Genomic DNA, 16,335 nt, shown 5'->3' on the forward strand with positions numbered 1-16,335 from the left:
CCCAGTTCCCCGTGTCCGGGCCCGGCTCCTGGACTCCACGGCTCTCTGGGATCTGGAGGTGCATCCTCACAGCGTGGCTGTGTCATTTTGCTCTGGGTTCCGACTGGACACACAAAGCTATGAAAATGTGAAGGATAAAAATGCGCCCCTGAGTCAAGAGAGGAAGAGGAGACTTTGGCTCGTTTATGTGAAGCTGGGGCTTTAGCTGTCCGCTGCGACTCTGCGATTCTCCCAAGTGAACCGTAAATGGCACTGGTCGTGGCGAAAAGTTCAGCAGGGACCTAGCCCTCCGTGAGCCCCCAGCCAAAGACAGAAAGAACACAGATGGGACAAAAAGCAGTGGGTGATGGATACACAACATGGTCCAGCCACAGACTGGAACACGACGCAGCCGTGAAGAGGAGCGAGGCCCCGACACAGCCGCATGTGCACAGACCTGCACACACGATGCTCAGGGAGAGAAGCAGACACAGAAGGACACACGGCGTATGATCCCATTGACATGAAACGTCCAGAACAGGCAGATCCACAGACAGCAGGCTCATGGGTGCAGGGGTTGGGGAGGGGGTGGGGAGGATGCTGATGGGGACGAGGTTTCCTTATGGGGTGATGGAATGTTCTGGAATTAGACAGAGGTGGAGGTTGCACAATACTGCGAATGTACATAATGCCACTGGACTGCTCGCTTTAAAGCGGTGAATTTCATGTTATGTGAATTTCATCTGAAATAAACAAACAAATAAGGATCTTAAGGACTGACATTCACAGATGCTACAGCTGAGCTGTCTAATACTGTGGCTGCTGGCTGTGTAGCCCTGTGGCCATTTAAATTTGAATTTAATTTCTTTAAATCAATTGTAAGCTCCAGTCCCTCGGGTGCCCTGGCCACATCTGGAGCGCTCCGCAGCCAGGCGGCGCTGGGGGCAGACCACGGCCGCAGCAGCGGGAGTTGTGTAGGACGGCACGGGGCAGAGAGGTGGCGCAGGAAGAGCGTGCCCCGGGGACCAGGCCAGCAAGGACTCCCCTCTGGCAAGGAGCTGGTCAGGGAGTCAGGGGCGCTGGACCTGGGAGGGCCACGGCGGCTGTGGCAGGACTCTGGGTCCCGTGTGCCTGCGGCTGCTGCAGAGGAAGACAGAGGCCACCCAAGCCCGGGGGTGCCCGAGATTGGGGCTTGGCATGAAAAACCCGAGAGAGCAAGGGGTGGAGGGCTGATGTGTCAGGTTCAAGTGGGCAGAGAGACAAACCAATGAGGCCACAACCACATCTGATGACGGCATCGACGCTGGGGCTGTCATACTGGCAAGAAATAAAAGCTAAACATGTCTGACCATACATTCTAAACTGAATAAATCACTTTGACGTCTGCCATTTTGTTTGCGCTGAATTATGTTTTTTCCCACCTTAATCAGTTTTTTGTCATGCTCCTAACTTTTAGATTCATAATTGTGGACGGTCACATGGTCACAGTGGACCTCTGCACATGTCTATTCCGTTGCCTTCAATGTCGTGTGGTCTTATGTCACTAACTTTATTGTGTTTATATTGACTTCATGGTGTAATTCAACTCACGGTAGAAACCCGAGTCAAGAGAGACTTATTGTGAAAAGTCTCTCTCTGTAAAATTTACATTGACATCCATTCTAATGCTAGATTCAACTTTGAAGCAAATCCTAAGAATTCTGACTTATCTTTTGCCTTATTGAGAAAGTCTTTCGGTGTAAAAGGGTCCTCTAATGGAAGAAAACTTCCATTAAACGTAAGAATGGACTAAGCTGGAGCCGCGCGCTGTCTCTTTAATTCTGTGTCATCAACTCCTCGGGACCTTTTTAACAAACAGGGAAATGTCTGATGATATGAGGTGGGGGAGGCAGAAGGGCAGCTGTTTCAAGTCAGTTCAGGAAAATAGAGATTCCTCTCTCTGCTGATTCAAACGTTTTTCAGAACCACAGGGATGCGTCCACACCGGCGTTCCCGGGGCAGCCCGGGCGCCGCGCGCGGGTCTGTTACCTGCGGGGAGGCGGGGACGGGCTGGGCCACTGGCGCCTGGGCTGCCGCCGACGGACACAGAGCCACAGAAGCCGGCGAATCGGATCCACCCTCTGAATTCTGCATGCTCAGTTCTAAAGAAACGTGGAGAGAGGTTGAGTGGGAGGGGTGCCATCAGGAGGCGCAGAGAGGCAACTTCAGACACGGACGAGGGGGCGCGGGGAAATGGCCCGGCCTTCAGAGCTCCCGCGCAGCGACCCTGGGCATTCTGGGTAAGGAAGAGGCGGCGCAACTGTTCCATCGAAAGAGAGTGGGGGGCCGGCCCGGTGGTGCAGTGGTTAAGTTTGCACGTTCTGCTTTGGCGGCCCAGGGTTTGCCAGCCAGGATCCTGGGTGTGGACATGGCACTGCTTGACAAGCCATGCTGTGGTAGGCGTCCCACATATAAAGTAGAGGAAGATGGGCACGGATGTTAGCTCAGGGCCAGTCTTCCTCAGCAAAAAAAAAAAAAAAAAAAGAGGACTGGCAGCAGATGTTAGCTCAAGGCTAATCTTCCTTTAAAAAAATGAGAGTGGGGCAAGGCAGTGAATGTTTTTCCACATATAAAACCAAAAAATAGCTCTGTAGAAATTCCTCAATGGCAGTCTGGGACCAACCCCTTCTTCCTTTTCCAGTCTGATCGGGCTGGGCTATTTCCAAGGGCTCAGACAACTGTTTACTCATTTGTCCAGAAAATCAAAACATATTGATGGGTGCTTGCCATCCGGGAGCTACGGCACCCCCAAACTACAAGTGCATTGTCATGGCGCTGGGTCACTCTCCGTGGGGCCGTCCTGGGCACTGCTGGGGGTTGAGCAGCATCCCTGACCCCACCTACACGACGCCAGGAGCTCCTGCGGTCGGGAGACCCAAAAATGTCCCCAGACATTGCCCAGTGTCCCCTGGAAGCAAAATCGCCCCCCAGTTGAGAACTCCCAGCCTAAGGAGAAAAAAGATGCTATCCAGCAGGAATCAAGAAACACCACTTTTTTTTCCTGGGCTGGATACAAGTTCTCAGGAAGCTTAGCAGTAACTAAAAACTGCCTCCTGTTCCTAGAGATCTTCGCCCATGAGAAAGCATAAAAATATATTTCTTGGGGCTGGCCCAGTGACGTAGTGGTTAAGTTCACGCGCTCCGCTTTGGCAGCCCAGGGTTCTCAGGTTTGGATCCCAGGCACAGACCTACACATCGCTCGTCAAGCCTCACTGTGACAGCGTCCCACATAAAATACAGGAAGGTTGGCACAGATGTTAGCTCAGTGACAACCTTCCTCAAGCAAAAAGAAGAAGATAGGCAACAGATGTTAGCTCAGGACGAATCTTCCTCACCAAAAAAAAAAAAAGTATATTTCTTTGCAGCCAAATGCATACAGCTTTCAAATAAACAGTTAAAAATTCTCTACAAAAAAACCCTCATTTAACGTCAGAACAAAGTGGCAGATGATACAAATTCATTCCATGAAAACGCTGGAAGTCAAACTATCTTTACTTTGAAATAAACAACAGGCTACCTTAAGCACTCGGGGAGCAGTGAAATTCGCGAACTGCAGAGAGAGGCAGTGCCTGTGTGGTCAGGCACCCCCCGCCTGGGCCGGGCTCTGAGTACAGGCTCCCCCAGCCCCCGAGCCCGGAAAGTGGCCAGGACATATTGCTAGACCTTTTATATACGTTTCTCCATCACGCCAAGTGTTCCCACCTTCAGAAATGAGTGAAGAATTAAAAAAAAAAAAAAGCCTAATTTGGCAACAGAAATCAGAAAGGGGTGTGTGTGTTTGGATCTGAGGGGCTGGCTTAACCTCATTTTTATCGTGACTTCTCCCCTCCCCCCCAAATGCCTTGGCACCATGACAGCCATCGGACGCCCCGTGGTCCACGCTGGTTGCACTTGTTTCCCGTGAGCCTGGCTCAGCTCTCGCCACTAGGTGGCCCCAGAGCCCCGGGGTACGGCAGCTCCTCCTCGGTCTCGGATCTCAGAGCAGGAGGACAGTGTGACGGTCCACTCCTCGCTCCGCCTTCCTGACAGAACTGACCTTTGGAATTCTCTGCTGGAAGCTGCTTGATCGAGGTCTCTTGCTTCCAGTTTTCTCTAGTGTTTCAATCAGTCACCTGCACGCTACACACGGCTTTGTCCCACCGAAGCCGACGAGTGGGCGACTTCAGTGACGCTAAGAGGAAATAACGGGACCCCAGCTCTTCGTGAAAAGAACGCGCCAGGGACAAAGCTGACTTCACTGAGCCCAGTTGCTCGTTCCACAGGTGGAAATAATTTTGCCCCAAAGTCAAAGTCTTCCTGAGATAAGGAGAGCCTGTGAGAGTGGGGGGCAGGCGCCGTGAGCCCACACCTGCTCACTGTGGCCAGGACGCACCTTCCAGAATACAAGTGATTCAGTAGCACTGGGAGTTGGCACATGAACCCGTTCCCTAGTTTAACACACAATTTACCATGCGCCGTCTGTGTTTATCATGCGGTTTAGAGGATGTTGCTTGGGGCCGGCACAGTGGTGTAGTGGTTAAGTTTGCACTCTGCTCGCGTGGCCCGGGGTTCACAGGTTCGGATCCCAGGCGTGGACCTAGCACCACTCGTCAAGCCATGCTGTGGTGGCGTCCCACATAAAACAGAGGAAGATTGTCACGGATATTAGCTCAGGGCCAATCTTCCTCACACACACAAAAAAGTAAAGTATATTGCTTAGACTAGAGATACGCAAACTTTTTCTGTAAAGGACCTGCGACTTTTTGGCATCCGGCCTCTGTGGCAACTACTAGGCTTTGCCAGTGCAGCACAAGAGCAGCCACTGCTGACGCACAAACGAATGATACGGCTGGGTTCTAATAAAACTTTATTTACAAAAAGAGCGATGGGCCAGGTTTGGCCCATCGGCCACAGTCGCTGGTCCTCGGTCCATATAATTTGGGTTTGATAAAGTTCTGTGGTTTTGGAAGGTGAGTAGAAAAATTACACCATCTGGATTCAAAACCTTGAGGTCCATGGGCTCTGGATCCAGTGCACAGTTCTTGTGGCCACAACACACGAACGTGACAGGACTGGAGGGGACCACAGAGGGTGGCTCCAATTGTTAGGAGGATGCTAACATTTAAAGCCAAATGGACATGCCCAAAAGCTGGTCTGAAATGACAACAATGGTGCTCCAGAAACTTACAACGTCACAAATAAAATCGACTCAGCAAATCCTAGAACCCCAGAGGTCACGTGTCGCCCTTCAAACTTAAGCCAAGAGTTTGGGCACAAGGCACAGATCACTTGGGGGAGTTGCAGTGGGTTGAACAGGGTCCCCCCCAAATACACATCCACCAGGAATCTCAGAATTCAACCTTATTTGGAAATAGTGTCTTTGTAGACGTAATAAAAGTAAGGGTCAAGATGAGATCATACGGGACTAGGGTGGGCCCTAAATCCAGTGACAGTGTTCTCATAAGAGACAGAAAAGGACACAGAGGGAAGACGGCCATGCGATGAGGGAGGCAGAGACTGGAGTGATGCAGCCACAAGCCAAGGAAACTGAGGAGGGACGGCACCCAGAAGCCGGAAGAGGCAGGAAGGATCTCCCCTTGGAGGGGTCGCAGGCCTACTGACACTTTCCAGCCTCTAGAAGTGTGAGAGGATTCATTTCTGTTGTTTCAAGCCACCCAGCCTGTGGGGCTTTGAGGGGCGGCCCCAGGAAACGCATCAGGGGTCCACGCGCCGTGGAGCACGGTAGACACAAGGGCATCCCGTGAGACGGTTCCAGGGTAGTGCTTCTGTGCCAGGCACCGCCCAGGCAGCCAATACATATTGATCAGAGGAATGAACGTTTTAGTTACTCCTTAGTGCTACATCCGATACTGAATTATATAAAACTATATATAGCATTTCAGTTAGTGAGCTCATGACAGTACTTTGTAAACAGACAGTAATATGTAGAATTATTATCTCGAGGGGCAGGACAGTGAGAAAACATAAATAGGTTCATAATGGTTTGAGAAAATTTAAACTCTACCTGGGTGTTTTAAGGATATCTAGGACTATTCTGGAAAGTGTACTGACCTTCTGAGACTGCCTGCTCTTCTCCCCTGAACAAACCCCCAGATGTTAGTATCAGACAAACAGACTGACAGACACCGTGCGGGCCAGCCTGGCCGCTCCGGGACAGTAACACACAACATGCCCCCGGCAGAAAGCACGGAATCCTTCCTCACCCGTCTAAGGTGATCGAGGCCGCAGGCTGCACATAAGCCGATCCAGTCTCCTGAACATATTTTTCATTTGAGTCCATTCGTCAAGGGCTCTTAGCACATCAAGGTTTAGGTTTTTTAAAAAGAGGTTTTAACCAGGCACACAACAGAGCGCATGGTGGAGCAGACTGGCTGGACTAACCCTCCTGAAGATAGCAATTGGAAAACCTGGGGAAAACATTAAAAAAATAAAGACAGCTATTTAAAGAGGGTGGGCCTTTTGGACTATTTGGAGGGTGACCGAAGCAGGCAGACGCTGCCAGGAGTCCACCCCTGAAAGACCACTGTCACAGCTCAGACTGGCGACCCTGTGGCTTTCTGCCCGGGCGCATGCCCCCATCCACAAATGCCTGGGTGCCAGAAAGCAGCAGCCTGGTTGTGTTGAAGTGTCAGAGGAGAGAGTCCAGAATGTTCCAGGGGAAATCCTGGAAGAGAGGAAGCCACAGAGGGGGTGGGCCCTCAAATCTGCCTACCGAGTCCACTCAAATCTTTCGCCAACTGACTAAACCACATGTGTGTGAGGGAGACACCAGGAGTCTTGGAGAAAAATCAGTGGCTTGAAGATGAAAAATCTAAGAAGGGGTTTTGGCTGCTGCCCACTGTGGGAAGGACGGAGTTTGCGTCCAGCCAGGAGAAATGTCACCAGGGGGAACACAGCAGAATCCAGAGACTCCACAGTGTATCATTCATAATGTCCGGGACCCTATAAAGTCCATGAGCTATGAAAACAAATAGAAAATTGTCATCCATACTCAAGAAAAAAAAGGAGTCAACTACACCCAAACCAAGACAACCCAGGTGATGTAGATAAAGCAGCTACTAAAAGCGTGCTCAAGAACTTAAAGGAAGTTATACGCATAATGAATAAATATGTGGGATCTCAACTGAGGAAGAGAAACTACAAAAAAGAACCAAATAGGAATTCTGGAGCTGAAAAGTACAATAACTGAAATAGAAATTTCGCTGGATGTGTCTCACAGGTGATTAGAAATGGCAGAAGGAAGAGTCACTGAACTTGAAGACAGATTAACAGAATTCATCCCATCTGAAGAACCGAGAGGAAAAAAAAATGAAGAAAAATGAGCAGAACAAGTAGTCTAACATATATGTACCTGGAATTCCAAAAGAAAAGGAGAAAATGGCAGAGAGAAAATATATACTTGGAGAACAGCCACCACCTTTTAAATTTGGTGAAAGATATAAACTTACTGGTCTCAGAGGCTCAGTGAACCCCAAGAAGGATAAATACAAAGAAAACCAATTTAGGTGTTTCATGGTTAAACTGCTAAAAAGAAAGAGAGAGAATCTTGAAATCAGTCAGAGAAAAACCACATTCATTCAGGGGAACAACAGCATGGATGATAACCATTTCTCATCAGTCACAACGGTGATCAGAAGACGATGAAATGGCATCTTTAACATGCCAGGGGAAAAACCTGTCAACCCAGAATTCTAGATCCACCAAAACCATTCTTAAAAGGAAGGTGAAATAAAGGCATTTCCTAATAAATAAACCTGAGAAATTTTGCTGCCTACACTATGAGAAACACACAAAGAAGTTCTTCAGGATGAAGGGAAATAACGCCAGATGGTAAACTTGGATCTATGAGAAGGAATAAAGATCACTTGAAATGATAAATATGCGGGTAATTATAAAAGACTGTAGTTTTTTTCTTTTCTCCTCTTAATTTCTATAAAATACATATAACCAACAAAAAGTTTTATAACACTTTACTGTAGGGTTTATAACCTATGTAATCTACATGACAATAACAGCACAGAAGATGGGGGTAAATGGAACTGCTTGTGCAAGAGTCTTGTGTTTTACACAAAGTAGCAAAATATTAAATCTATCTAGTTTGTGATAAATTAAAGATGCATAAGATAAGCCGGAAAGCATCCTCTTAAAAATACAAAAAGATATCACTGAAAAACTAATAGAGGGGTCAAATGAAATACTAAATATATTTGATTATTCTGATGGAAGGCAGGACATAAAGAAGAGAGGAATAAAAACAGACGAAACAAATAGCACACATGGCTTTCCTCAGTCCAGACCTATTCATAATTACATTAAATGTAAATAGACTAAATACTTGAGCAAAAGGGCAGATGGTCAGCCTGGATAGAACAGGACCTCGTTATATGCTGCCTAAAAGAAACCCTCTTTAAATACGAAGGCACACATAGTGGGTAAGTAATAGGATGGGTAAAGATGTACCACGCAAAGTCTAACCTTAAGAAAGCTGTGGTGGTTATAATAATCAGACAGAGCAGACTTCAAGACCAGGACTATTTCTAGAGTTAATGAGGGACGTTTCACCATGATAAAAGTATCAGGTTATCAGTTTGACATACTCATTACAGATGTGTCTGCACCTATTACTGTATTGTTATATAGCTTCAAAGTACACAAAGAAAAAATTAACAGAACTAAAAGAAGAAATAGATAAACATAGTTGTTCTCTCAGTAATTTTGATAGAAACTAAACAAAGATATCAGTAAGAACATAGAATATCTGAGTGAGGCCATCAGCCACATTGATCTAACCGACATTGATAGAACACAACACCCAAACCTGCACATTCTTGCCAAATGTACACGGAATATTCACGAAGACGGGTGGCATTCTGGGCCATAAAGCAAGTCTCAACACATTTAAAGGACTGAAATGATACAGAGCGTGTAGGTACTTTGACCACAATGGAAAACAGATCAGTAAGCTATCTAGAAAAAAGCCAAATATTTACAAAATTTTGAATATACTTCTAAAACAACCCCTGGGTGAAAGAAGAAACCATATGGGAAATTAGGAAATATTTTGAACTGACGATAATGAAAACAACACATACCCAAATGTGAGGAACGCTCGACAGCAGATCTTAGAGCAACATGTCTAACTTTACAAGCTTATAGTATAAAAAACGACTTAAAAATCAATCACTTAAGTGTACAACCTTTAGGAAGCTAAAAAGGCAAGCAAATTAAACTTAAATTAAGTAGAAAGAAGCAGAAAGTAAAGAAAAAAATCAATGAAACAAAAACACTCCATAAACAATGGAGAAAACGAGCAAAACCAAAATTTCTCCAGAATTGAAATTTCTTCAAAAGAGAAATGAGGTTTCTAGCCATGAAAAGACATGGAGGAAACATAAATGCATACTACTAAATGAAAGGAAATGCATACGTACCATATGATTCCCACAACATGACAATTCTGGGAAAGGAAAAACAGTGGAGATGGTGAAAAGACCAGCGGTTTCCAAGAGTCTGGGGGAAGGAGGGACGACAGGTGGGGCACAGAGAATTTTTAAGGCAGTGGAAATACTCTGTATAATACTGTACATTTGTCCAAACCCATAGAAAGTACACCACCAAGAGTGAACCCTAACGTGATTGAGGTGACAATGATGTGTCAATGTAGGTTCATCAGCTGTGACAAACGTACCACTCTGGTGGGGGATGTTGGTGGTGGGGGCTATGCATGTGCGAGAGCAGAGGGTATGCGGGAAATTTCTGTGCCTTCCTCTCGATTTTGCTGTGAATCTAAGACTGATTTTAAAAAAAGTCCTAGAAAAAAAAGATTGGCAACCCCCTATAAAAAACTGATAAGAAAGAGAAAAGAAAAGAAAAAAATACAAATTGCCAGTATCAGGAATGAATTGAGATATACTGCTATGAGTCTTACAAAAATCAAATGCTAGCAGAAAACTACTAACAACTGTAGCCAAGAAATTCGACAAGCTAGATAAAATAAATACTCTTTTTGAAAAACACAACATACCAAAGCTGATACAAGATGAAATAGAAAACGTGACTGTCATATATCTAACAAAGAAATTGAATACATTATCAAAAACCTCCCTACAAAGAAACCTCCAGGCACAGATAGTTTCACTGGTAAATGCTATCAAAGACAGAAAAAGGAATTAATACACAAATTCCATCAGAAAACAGAGCAAGGAACACTTCACAGCTCATTTTATGAGGTCAGCAAAACCTTGATACCAAAACTTGACAAAGATATTACAAGAAAAGTATTTAGACCAATAGCCCTCTTGAACACATATGGAAAAATCATAACAAAAATTAATACATCAAATCCAGCAATAATTAACCATTATATCCCATACTGACATTGTTAATTGATTTTTTTCTTTTTTCTTTTTTCTTTTTTTGAGGAAGATTGGCCTTGAGCTAATATCTGCTGCCAATCCTCCTCTTTTTGCTGAGGAAGACTGGCCCTGAGCTAACATCTGTGCCCATCTTCCTCTACTTTATATGTGGGACGCCTGCCACAGCATGGCCTACCAAGTGGTGCCATGTCCACACACGGGATCCAACCCAGCGAACCCCGGGCTGACAAAGCGGAACATTTGAACTTAACCGCTGTGCCACTGGGCTGGTCTTGACTTTTTTTCCTAATGAAGTCCCAGCTCTTTTCCTCCACAATTAATTTTTGACAAAGCTGTCAAGGCAATTCAACAGAGGAAGGAAAGTTGTTTAAACAGAAAGCATATCCACATGGGAAGAAAAAAAACCCTCAATCCCAACCTCACATCATACACAAAAATGTTTCAAGTTCAATCATAGACTTACACATAAAAGCTAAACTAAGACTTCTAAGAGAAAACACAAGGGGGTAGGCAAAGTTTTCTCAGGATGCAGAAAGTAATAAGCATAAAAGAAAAACTTGATAAATTAGATTTCATCAAAATTTAAAACTGCCACTCTTTAAAAGACTTCATTAAGAACACAAATTGATGAGCCACATTTGGGAGAAAATATTTGCAAAACATGTATCTGACCAAGGGCTTTTATCCACAATATATAAAAAGCTCCTACAACTCAATAATAGGAAGACAACCTAATGGGCAAAAGACTTGAATAGCCACTTCACAAAGATATACAGATGCCCAAAAAGTATATCAAATAGTGTTCAACTTCCTTAGTCACTAGGGAAATGCAAATTAAAACTACAATGAAATTTAAATTAATTTAGGGACCAGCCTGGTGGTGTAGTGGTTAAGTTCGTGTGCTCTGCTTCAGCAGCCTGGGGTTTGCAGGTTCAGATCCAGGGCATGGACCTACACACCGCTCATCAAGCCGTGCTGTAGCGGCGTGCCACGTAAAATAGAGGTAGACTGGCAACAGATGTTAGCTCAGGGCCAATCTTCCTCAAAAAAAAAACAAAACTAATTTCAAACCACTAAACATTCACTAAAATGGTCAAAATAAAAAAGTCTGACAATAAGCAATGCTGTGAGCGCATGGAGAAATCGTAACTCTCACACCCTTGTGGGCTGTAAAATGACACCACCACATTGGAAAAAAGGTTTGGCAGGTTTCTAGAAAGTTAAACCTACCCTTTAACTCAGAATTTCTCTCCTAGGTGTTTAACCCAGAAAAATGGAAATATATGTCTTCAAAAAGACTTGCACACACACATTCATAGCAGTTTCATTCACGATTGCTGAAAAGCAGAAATAAGCCCAGTGCCCAGCAGCAGAACGGAGGAGGAATTGCAGACTGAGGTAAGTTAAAGACGCATATCAGGGGCCGGCCCTGTGGCACAGCGGTTAAGTGAGCACATTCTGCTTGGGTGGCCCAGGGTTTGCCGGTTCGGATCCCGGGTGTGGACATGGCATCTCTTGGCAGGCCATGCTGTGGCAGGCATCCCACATATAAAGTAGAGGAAGATGGGCACGGATGTTAGCTCAGGGCCAGTCTTCCTCAGCAAAAAGAGGAGGATCGGCAGTAGTTAGCTCAGGGCTGATCTTCCTCAAAAAAAAAAAAAGATGCATATTGTAACCCCTAAGGCAACCACTACAACAAAGCAAAAAGAGACAGCTACAGAGCTAAGAGGAGAACATTGCTCCATACTATTTATTATCGCAAAGGCGTGAACTCTGAAACAGCCAACACGGGTGAATTTCAGAGTCACTACGCGGAGTGAAAGAAACTGGATCGAAGCGCACGCACCGTGAAACGGACAAACCTAAAGAGTTTTCAGACACTCAGAGCAGTGGCGGAGGGTGGCCACTGGGGAGGGACAGGCGGGAACTGTGTGTGTGATGACGGGGTGTGCGTTACAGGGACCATCCGTTTGTCACTATGACACAGCCAGGATCTGTGTGTTCACTGTATGTAAATTTTAGCCTAAGAAAACCCTGTGAAAGTCTGATACAAGAATGCTGGTGACCGTAGAGGCCGGTGATGGCGACAGGATGCGGGTTCGTTGCCCTGTGCGTTGATTCTAGAGATGTTTGAAATCTCCATGATAAAAAGTTAAACAAACCAAAAACCCACCGGGCAATTAGCTTTCAGCCAAAAGGACCAAGCCCAACCGCCCTTCGTTGCTGCCTTTCTCCGCTCGCGCTGGTTTGCCAGGCTGGCGACCCCTTGAGACACGCGGTGGCTCCGGGAGTCCTTCCAGAAGGGGTGAGGCTGGATCTGAGCCCCTTTTCCACCTGGCAGGGCAGGGACGGCAGCGGAAGGGAGGTGGCCGCCCCGGGGACAGGCGCATCCATCCACCAGCTCCGAGGTGAAGCGTGGGAATTCCTAAATTCAGCACGCGTCCCCCTGTGCTTCCTTTCCCAGTCACTCAGCTGGGCCAGGCTCCTGGGGGATGGATGTCACCCCAGACGCAGGCTGGAGGCACGAGCACAGGTCTGGGCCTCTGCTCTGAACTTGAACTTGATCTTGCGATAGGAACTGGGACTCATTCGGCTACTGTCTCCCTGCTGGCTCTGTCACGTTCATTTATTCCCTCTCCTGTTTGTCCTCCCAAGGCGGGGACCTGAGCATCCTTCCTCTGACTCCCTTCACCTGCGGCCTCTGCAGACCGGGTTACAGGGACCTCACGCACGACCTGATGCGCAGCCTGGCCAGGACGGCCCACAGCTCCCGGGACTCAGAGACACGCCCGGAGTGCTGTTTATAAGCCCAGCACGCTTCATTTGTCATCGGGTCCAAGATAAGGGCAGGCTTGAGGAATAAAGTGGGAAAACGCAGAGCTGTTGGTGTGATTTCCCCTCCTCGGGCGCCAGCACACGTGTGACCTTCTGGAGACGCCGCCCAGGACACTCACTGGTGGGCACACCTGCCGAGGCTGCTGGGTGTACACGAGGGGGCAAAGGAGAGACCAGAACGGTCAGCAGCCCTGGCTGCAGGCCTCGATGAATGAATCCACCCGGGCACAAAGGGAAGAGCCTGCTGTTTACAGGAAAATACTCTGGTTACCTAGTAACCAGTAATGACAGGAAGGGAAATGCAGAAAAAGCTGAGGGCAATTTCTGGGCCGCGTTCCTGGCCCGGTGCTGACTCACCACGACCTGAAGCCATCTCCTTTCTATTCCTGTGCCTCCATGTGCCAGCTGGAGGGGTCACCTGCCTTACATGGGTCTGCTGGGTATTTAGAAAAGGCCTTGTCATCTTTGCGGTAACTAGGGAAGAGCAAGAAAAGCGTTTTTCGTTCCCTTTGCTCTGAGTGGCCAATCAACTTCCGCTTGGGGGGGGCACCTGACCTCCTCGGGCCATCAGTTCGTGCTCTCCTGGCACTTGGTGGCATCTGGAAGGCACCAGGTTCATTTGTCCCTGGGAAGCAATTAATTGTTTCCCTGGAAACAAGAAGCAACAAGTCCAGGACACTCAAGCGTACCGGTTTTCTCAGACCCCGGGTTCTGCCCAAGGCTTGTGTTATTACAGTGACCAGAAAAATCATGTCCCTTGGCTTCTCTTGGTCCCCTTCAGTCCGAGGGCCGGGTCTAAGGAGCCAGTGACGTGCAGCTTCTGTTCCGTCTCAACCGTCCCCACTTGCGAGTGGCCTGGCTCAGCCCTCAAGACGCTGCTCAGCTCGACACGGAGAGGGGGCTCCCACGGGTGGAGACCTAAATCCCCAGCTCCTCCTCACTGAAAGTGGATCCTTTAGCACTCCGTGATGGGAGGGACCACGTCGTTTCTCACTCTACATCCCTCCCAACGCACCCGCCCAGCGGGCACGCACGCAGGGCTCTCACCTCGGCACCGCTGATATCGCGGCTGGGTCGTTTTCTTTGGGGGGCCGTCCTGGGCACTGTGGGGTGCTGATCAGCATCCCTGGCGCCACCCACGTGATGCCAGGAGCACCCCCGCCCCCTGCTCTGAGGGTGCAGACATGGCCCAACGTCCCCTGGGGGCAGGATGGCCCCAATGGAGAAGCACTGCTCTAAATGAACGAGCGGCGTCTGAGAAATGAGCCAGACAAACGAGTGAAATGAACCTGGAGACAGGGTGAGAACAGGAGGAATACGAGGGGCCCGCAGTGGCCTGGACACGAAATTGTCGCAATTCTGCCAGACGAGGAGAGTGGAATTAGAGGGGAAAAAAGACTGGACCCTTTACGGCTACCCGCACTTTCCAAGAGTTCCCAGTTTCCACTCAGATGCAGGGCACCCCTTGTTCCTTCTTCGCCTAAACCTTTTGGGCGCCCTGTCACCCCTTGGCCAAGGTTTAATTCTGTCTTTTGCAGCAATGCACTTTGAAGGGTTGGAGCTGGCTTCGAGTTAAAGTACCTTCAGAATTCAAATTCCTTTTTGTTTTGGTAAGAACTGGGCTCGGGCTCCTGTTTTCTTCTCAGCGGCCAAATTTCCCCTCTCTCTCCAGCGGAGGATCAGGCCGTCCGAAGGCTCTGGCAGGACGCAGCGGGCGGGACGCAGCCAGGCCCCAGTCGGCCCCTGAAGTCGCAGGCTCTCGTCCTCGGCCGCATGGGACAGGCCACCATGGGCTCAAAGGACAGCACTTTCCCCCGTCCTAGGGGGGCGACACCCACCTACTTCCCTCGTAAAGAGACAGGATCTGACCACTAGTTTAAAATCATTCACACGAAGGTCCGGCTGCCCTGTCTCAGATGTGGTCTGATTTTAGTTGCCACCGGCAATGTCATGAATTCAGGGGAAAATGTGAATTAAAAACCACCCAGGCTTCTGACATTTTCACCCAGCAAATACGCTTTTGGCAGGCAACCCGATTCCCTCGCTTATTAGCAATAACTTAAACACCACAAGCCCCGGTTTCCAGGAAACGGAAACTCTCCCCAGGTTGGGGAGGTGCCCGGTTCATCGCATCAGAGGGCGTGGAAACCGCACGCTGAGCTGCACGCGGACTGTCAGCTGCTCATCTGTCCTGGGAGAGAGGGCACGAGCGGTGTCGTACACTCACACAGGCACACACACGCACACAAATACACACATGCAGACACACATACATGCACACACGGAGACACATATAGACACGTGCACAAAACACACACTCATGTACGCACAAATACACATGCGTGCACACACCTACACAAAACACAAACGCATTCTATGCATGCACAGAGACACATGGCACATGTATACAAACGCATGTGCACAAAACACATGTATGCGACACAAATGCATGCACGCGTGCACATTAACACACACGCACACAAATACGCACACCTACACACAAGCACACATGCATATGCGTACACAGAAACACATGACACATGTATACATGAACACGTGCACAAAACACACACTCATGTACACACACACTAATGAGCGAAAAATGGCCAAAACCACTTATAAGACAGCACCGTCATTTTCTTAGTCCAGACATTTTTCTGTTAAACTGAATGTTAGTGAGTCCCAATAGGCAAAAATCAATGATTCTTATACTAAAATGGGGCGAAGGGAGGGGCCCACTTTACATATTTGTGTGCACACACACACACACACATACACACACAGGAGAAAATGTCAGAAGACAGGTTTTTCTCTACAGATAATTTCTTCATTCTGGCACCAGTGCTGACTGTAAACCCCTCTCCCCATCACCCACGTTCTGGCACAGCCCGTCCCCAGCTCTCAGCCCCACACCCCAGTTTAATCTCCCCCCCGCCCGCCAAGCTCCAGGGTCCCACATTTCTTCCCTTCTCTTGCTGACATCCTCCACTCCCGGACGCCTGGTCGATGGCGGCTTTCCTGCCGCCGTGGCAGAGCTGAGTGGCCGTGACAGAGCCGGGCAAAGCCTAAACACTCAGTCTCCGGCCCTTCACAGACAAAGGCTGCT

The 16,335-nt window shown here is 47.9% G+C and overlaps 1 protein-coding gene across 2 annotated transcripts in view; it reads right to left on the reverse strand.

The window, feature by feature from the left end:
* RFX2 (regulatory factor X2) overlaps positions 1–16,335 on the reverse strand; it is a 91,717-nt gene that overhangs the window by 38,896 nt on the left and 36,486 nt on the right. For both annotated transcript variants that reach the window (XM_044753160.2, XM_070491819.1), the window contains exon 2: positions 2,008–2,120. In XM_044753160.2, coding sequence (XP_044609095.1) covers positions 2,008–2,112 — 105 coding nt within the window. In that variant the 5' untranslated portion in view covers positions 2,113–2,120. The remainder of the gene's footprint in view (positions 1–2,007; positions 2,121–16,335) is intronic.

Source organism: Equus asinus, chromosome 20, assembly GCF_041296235.1.
Source record: "Equus asinus isolate D_3611 breed Donkey chromosome 20, EquAss-T2T_v2, whole genome shotgun sequence".
NCBI lineage: Eukaryota > Metazoa > Chordata > Mammalia > Perissodactyla > Equidae > Equus > Equus asinus.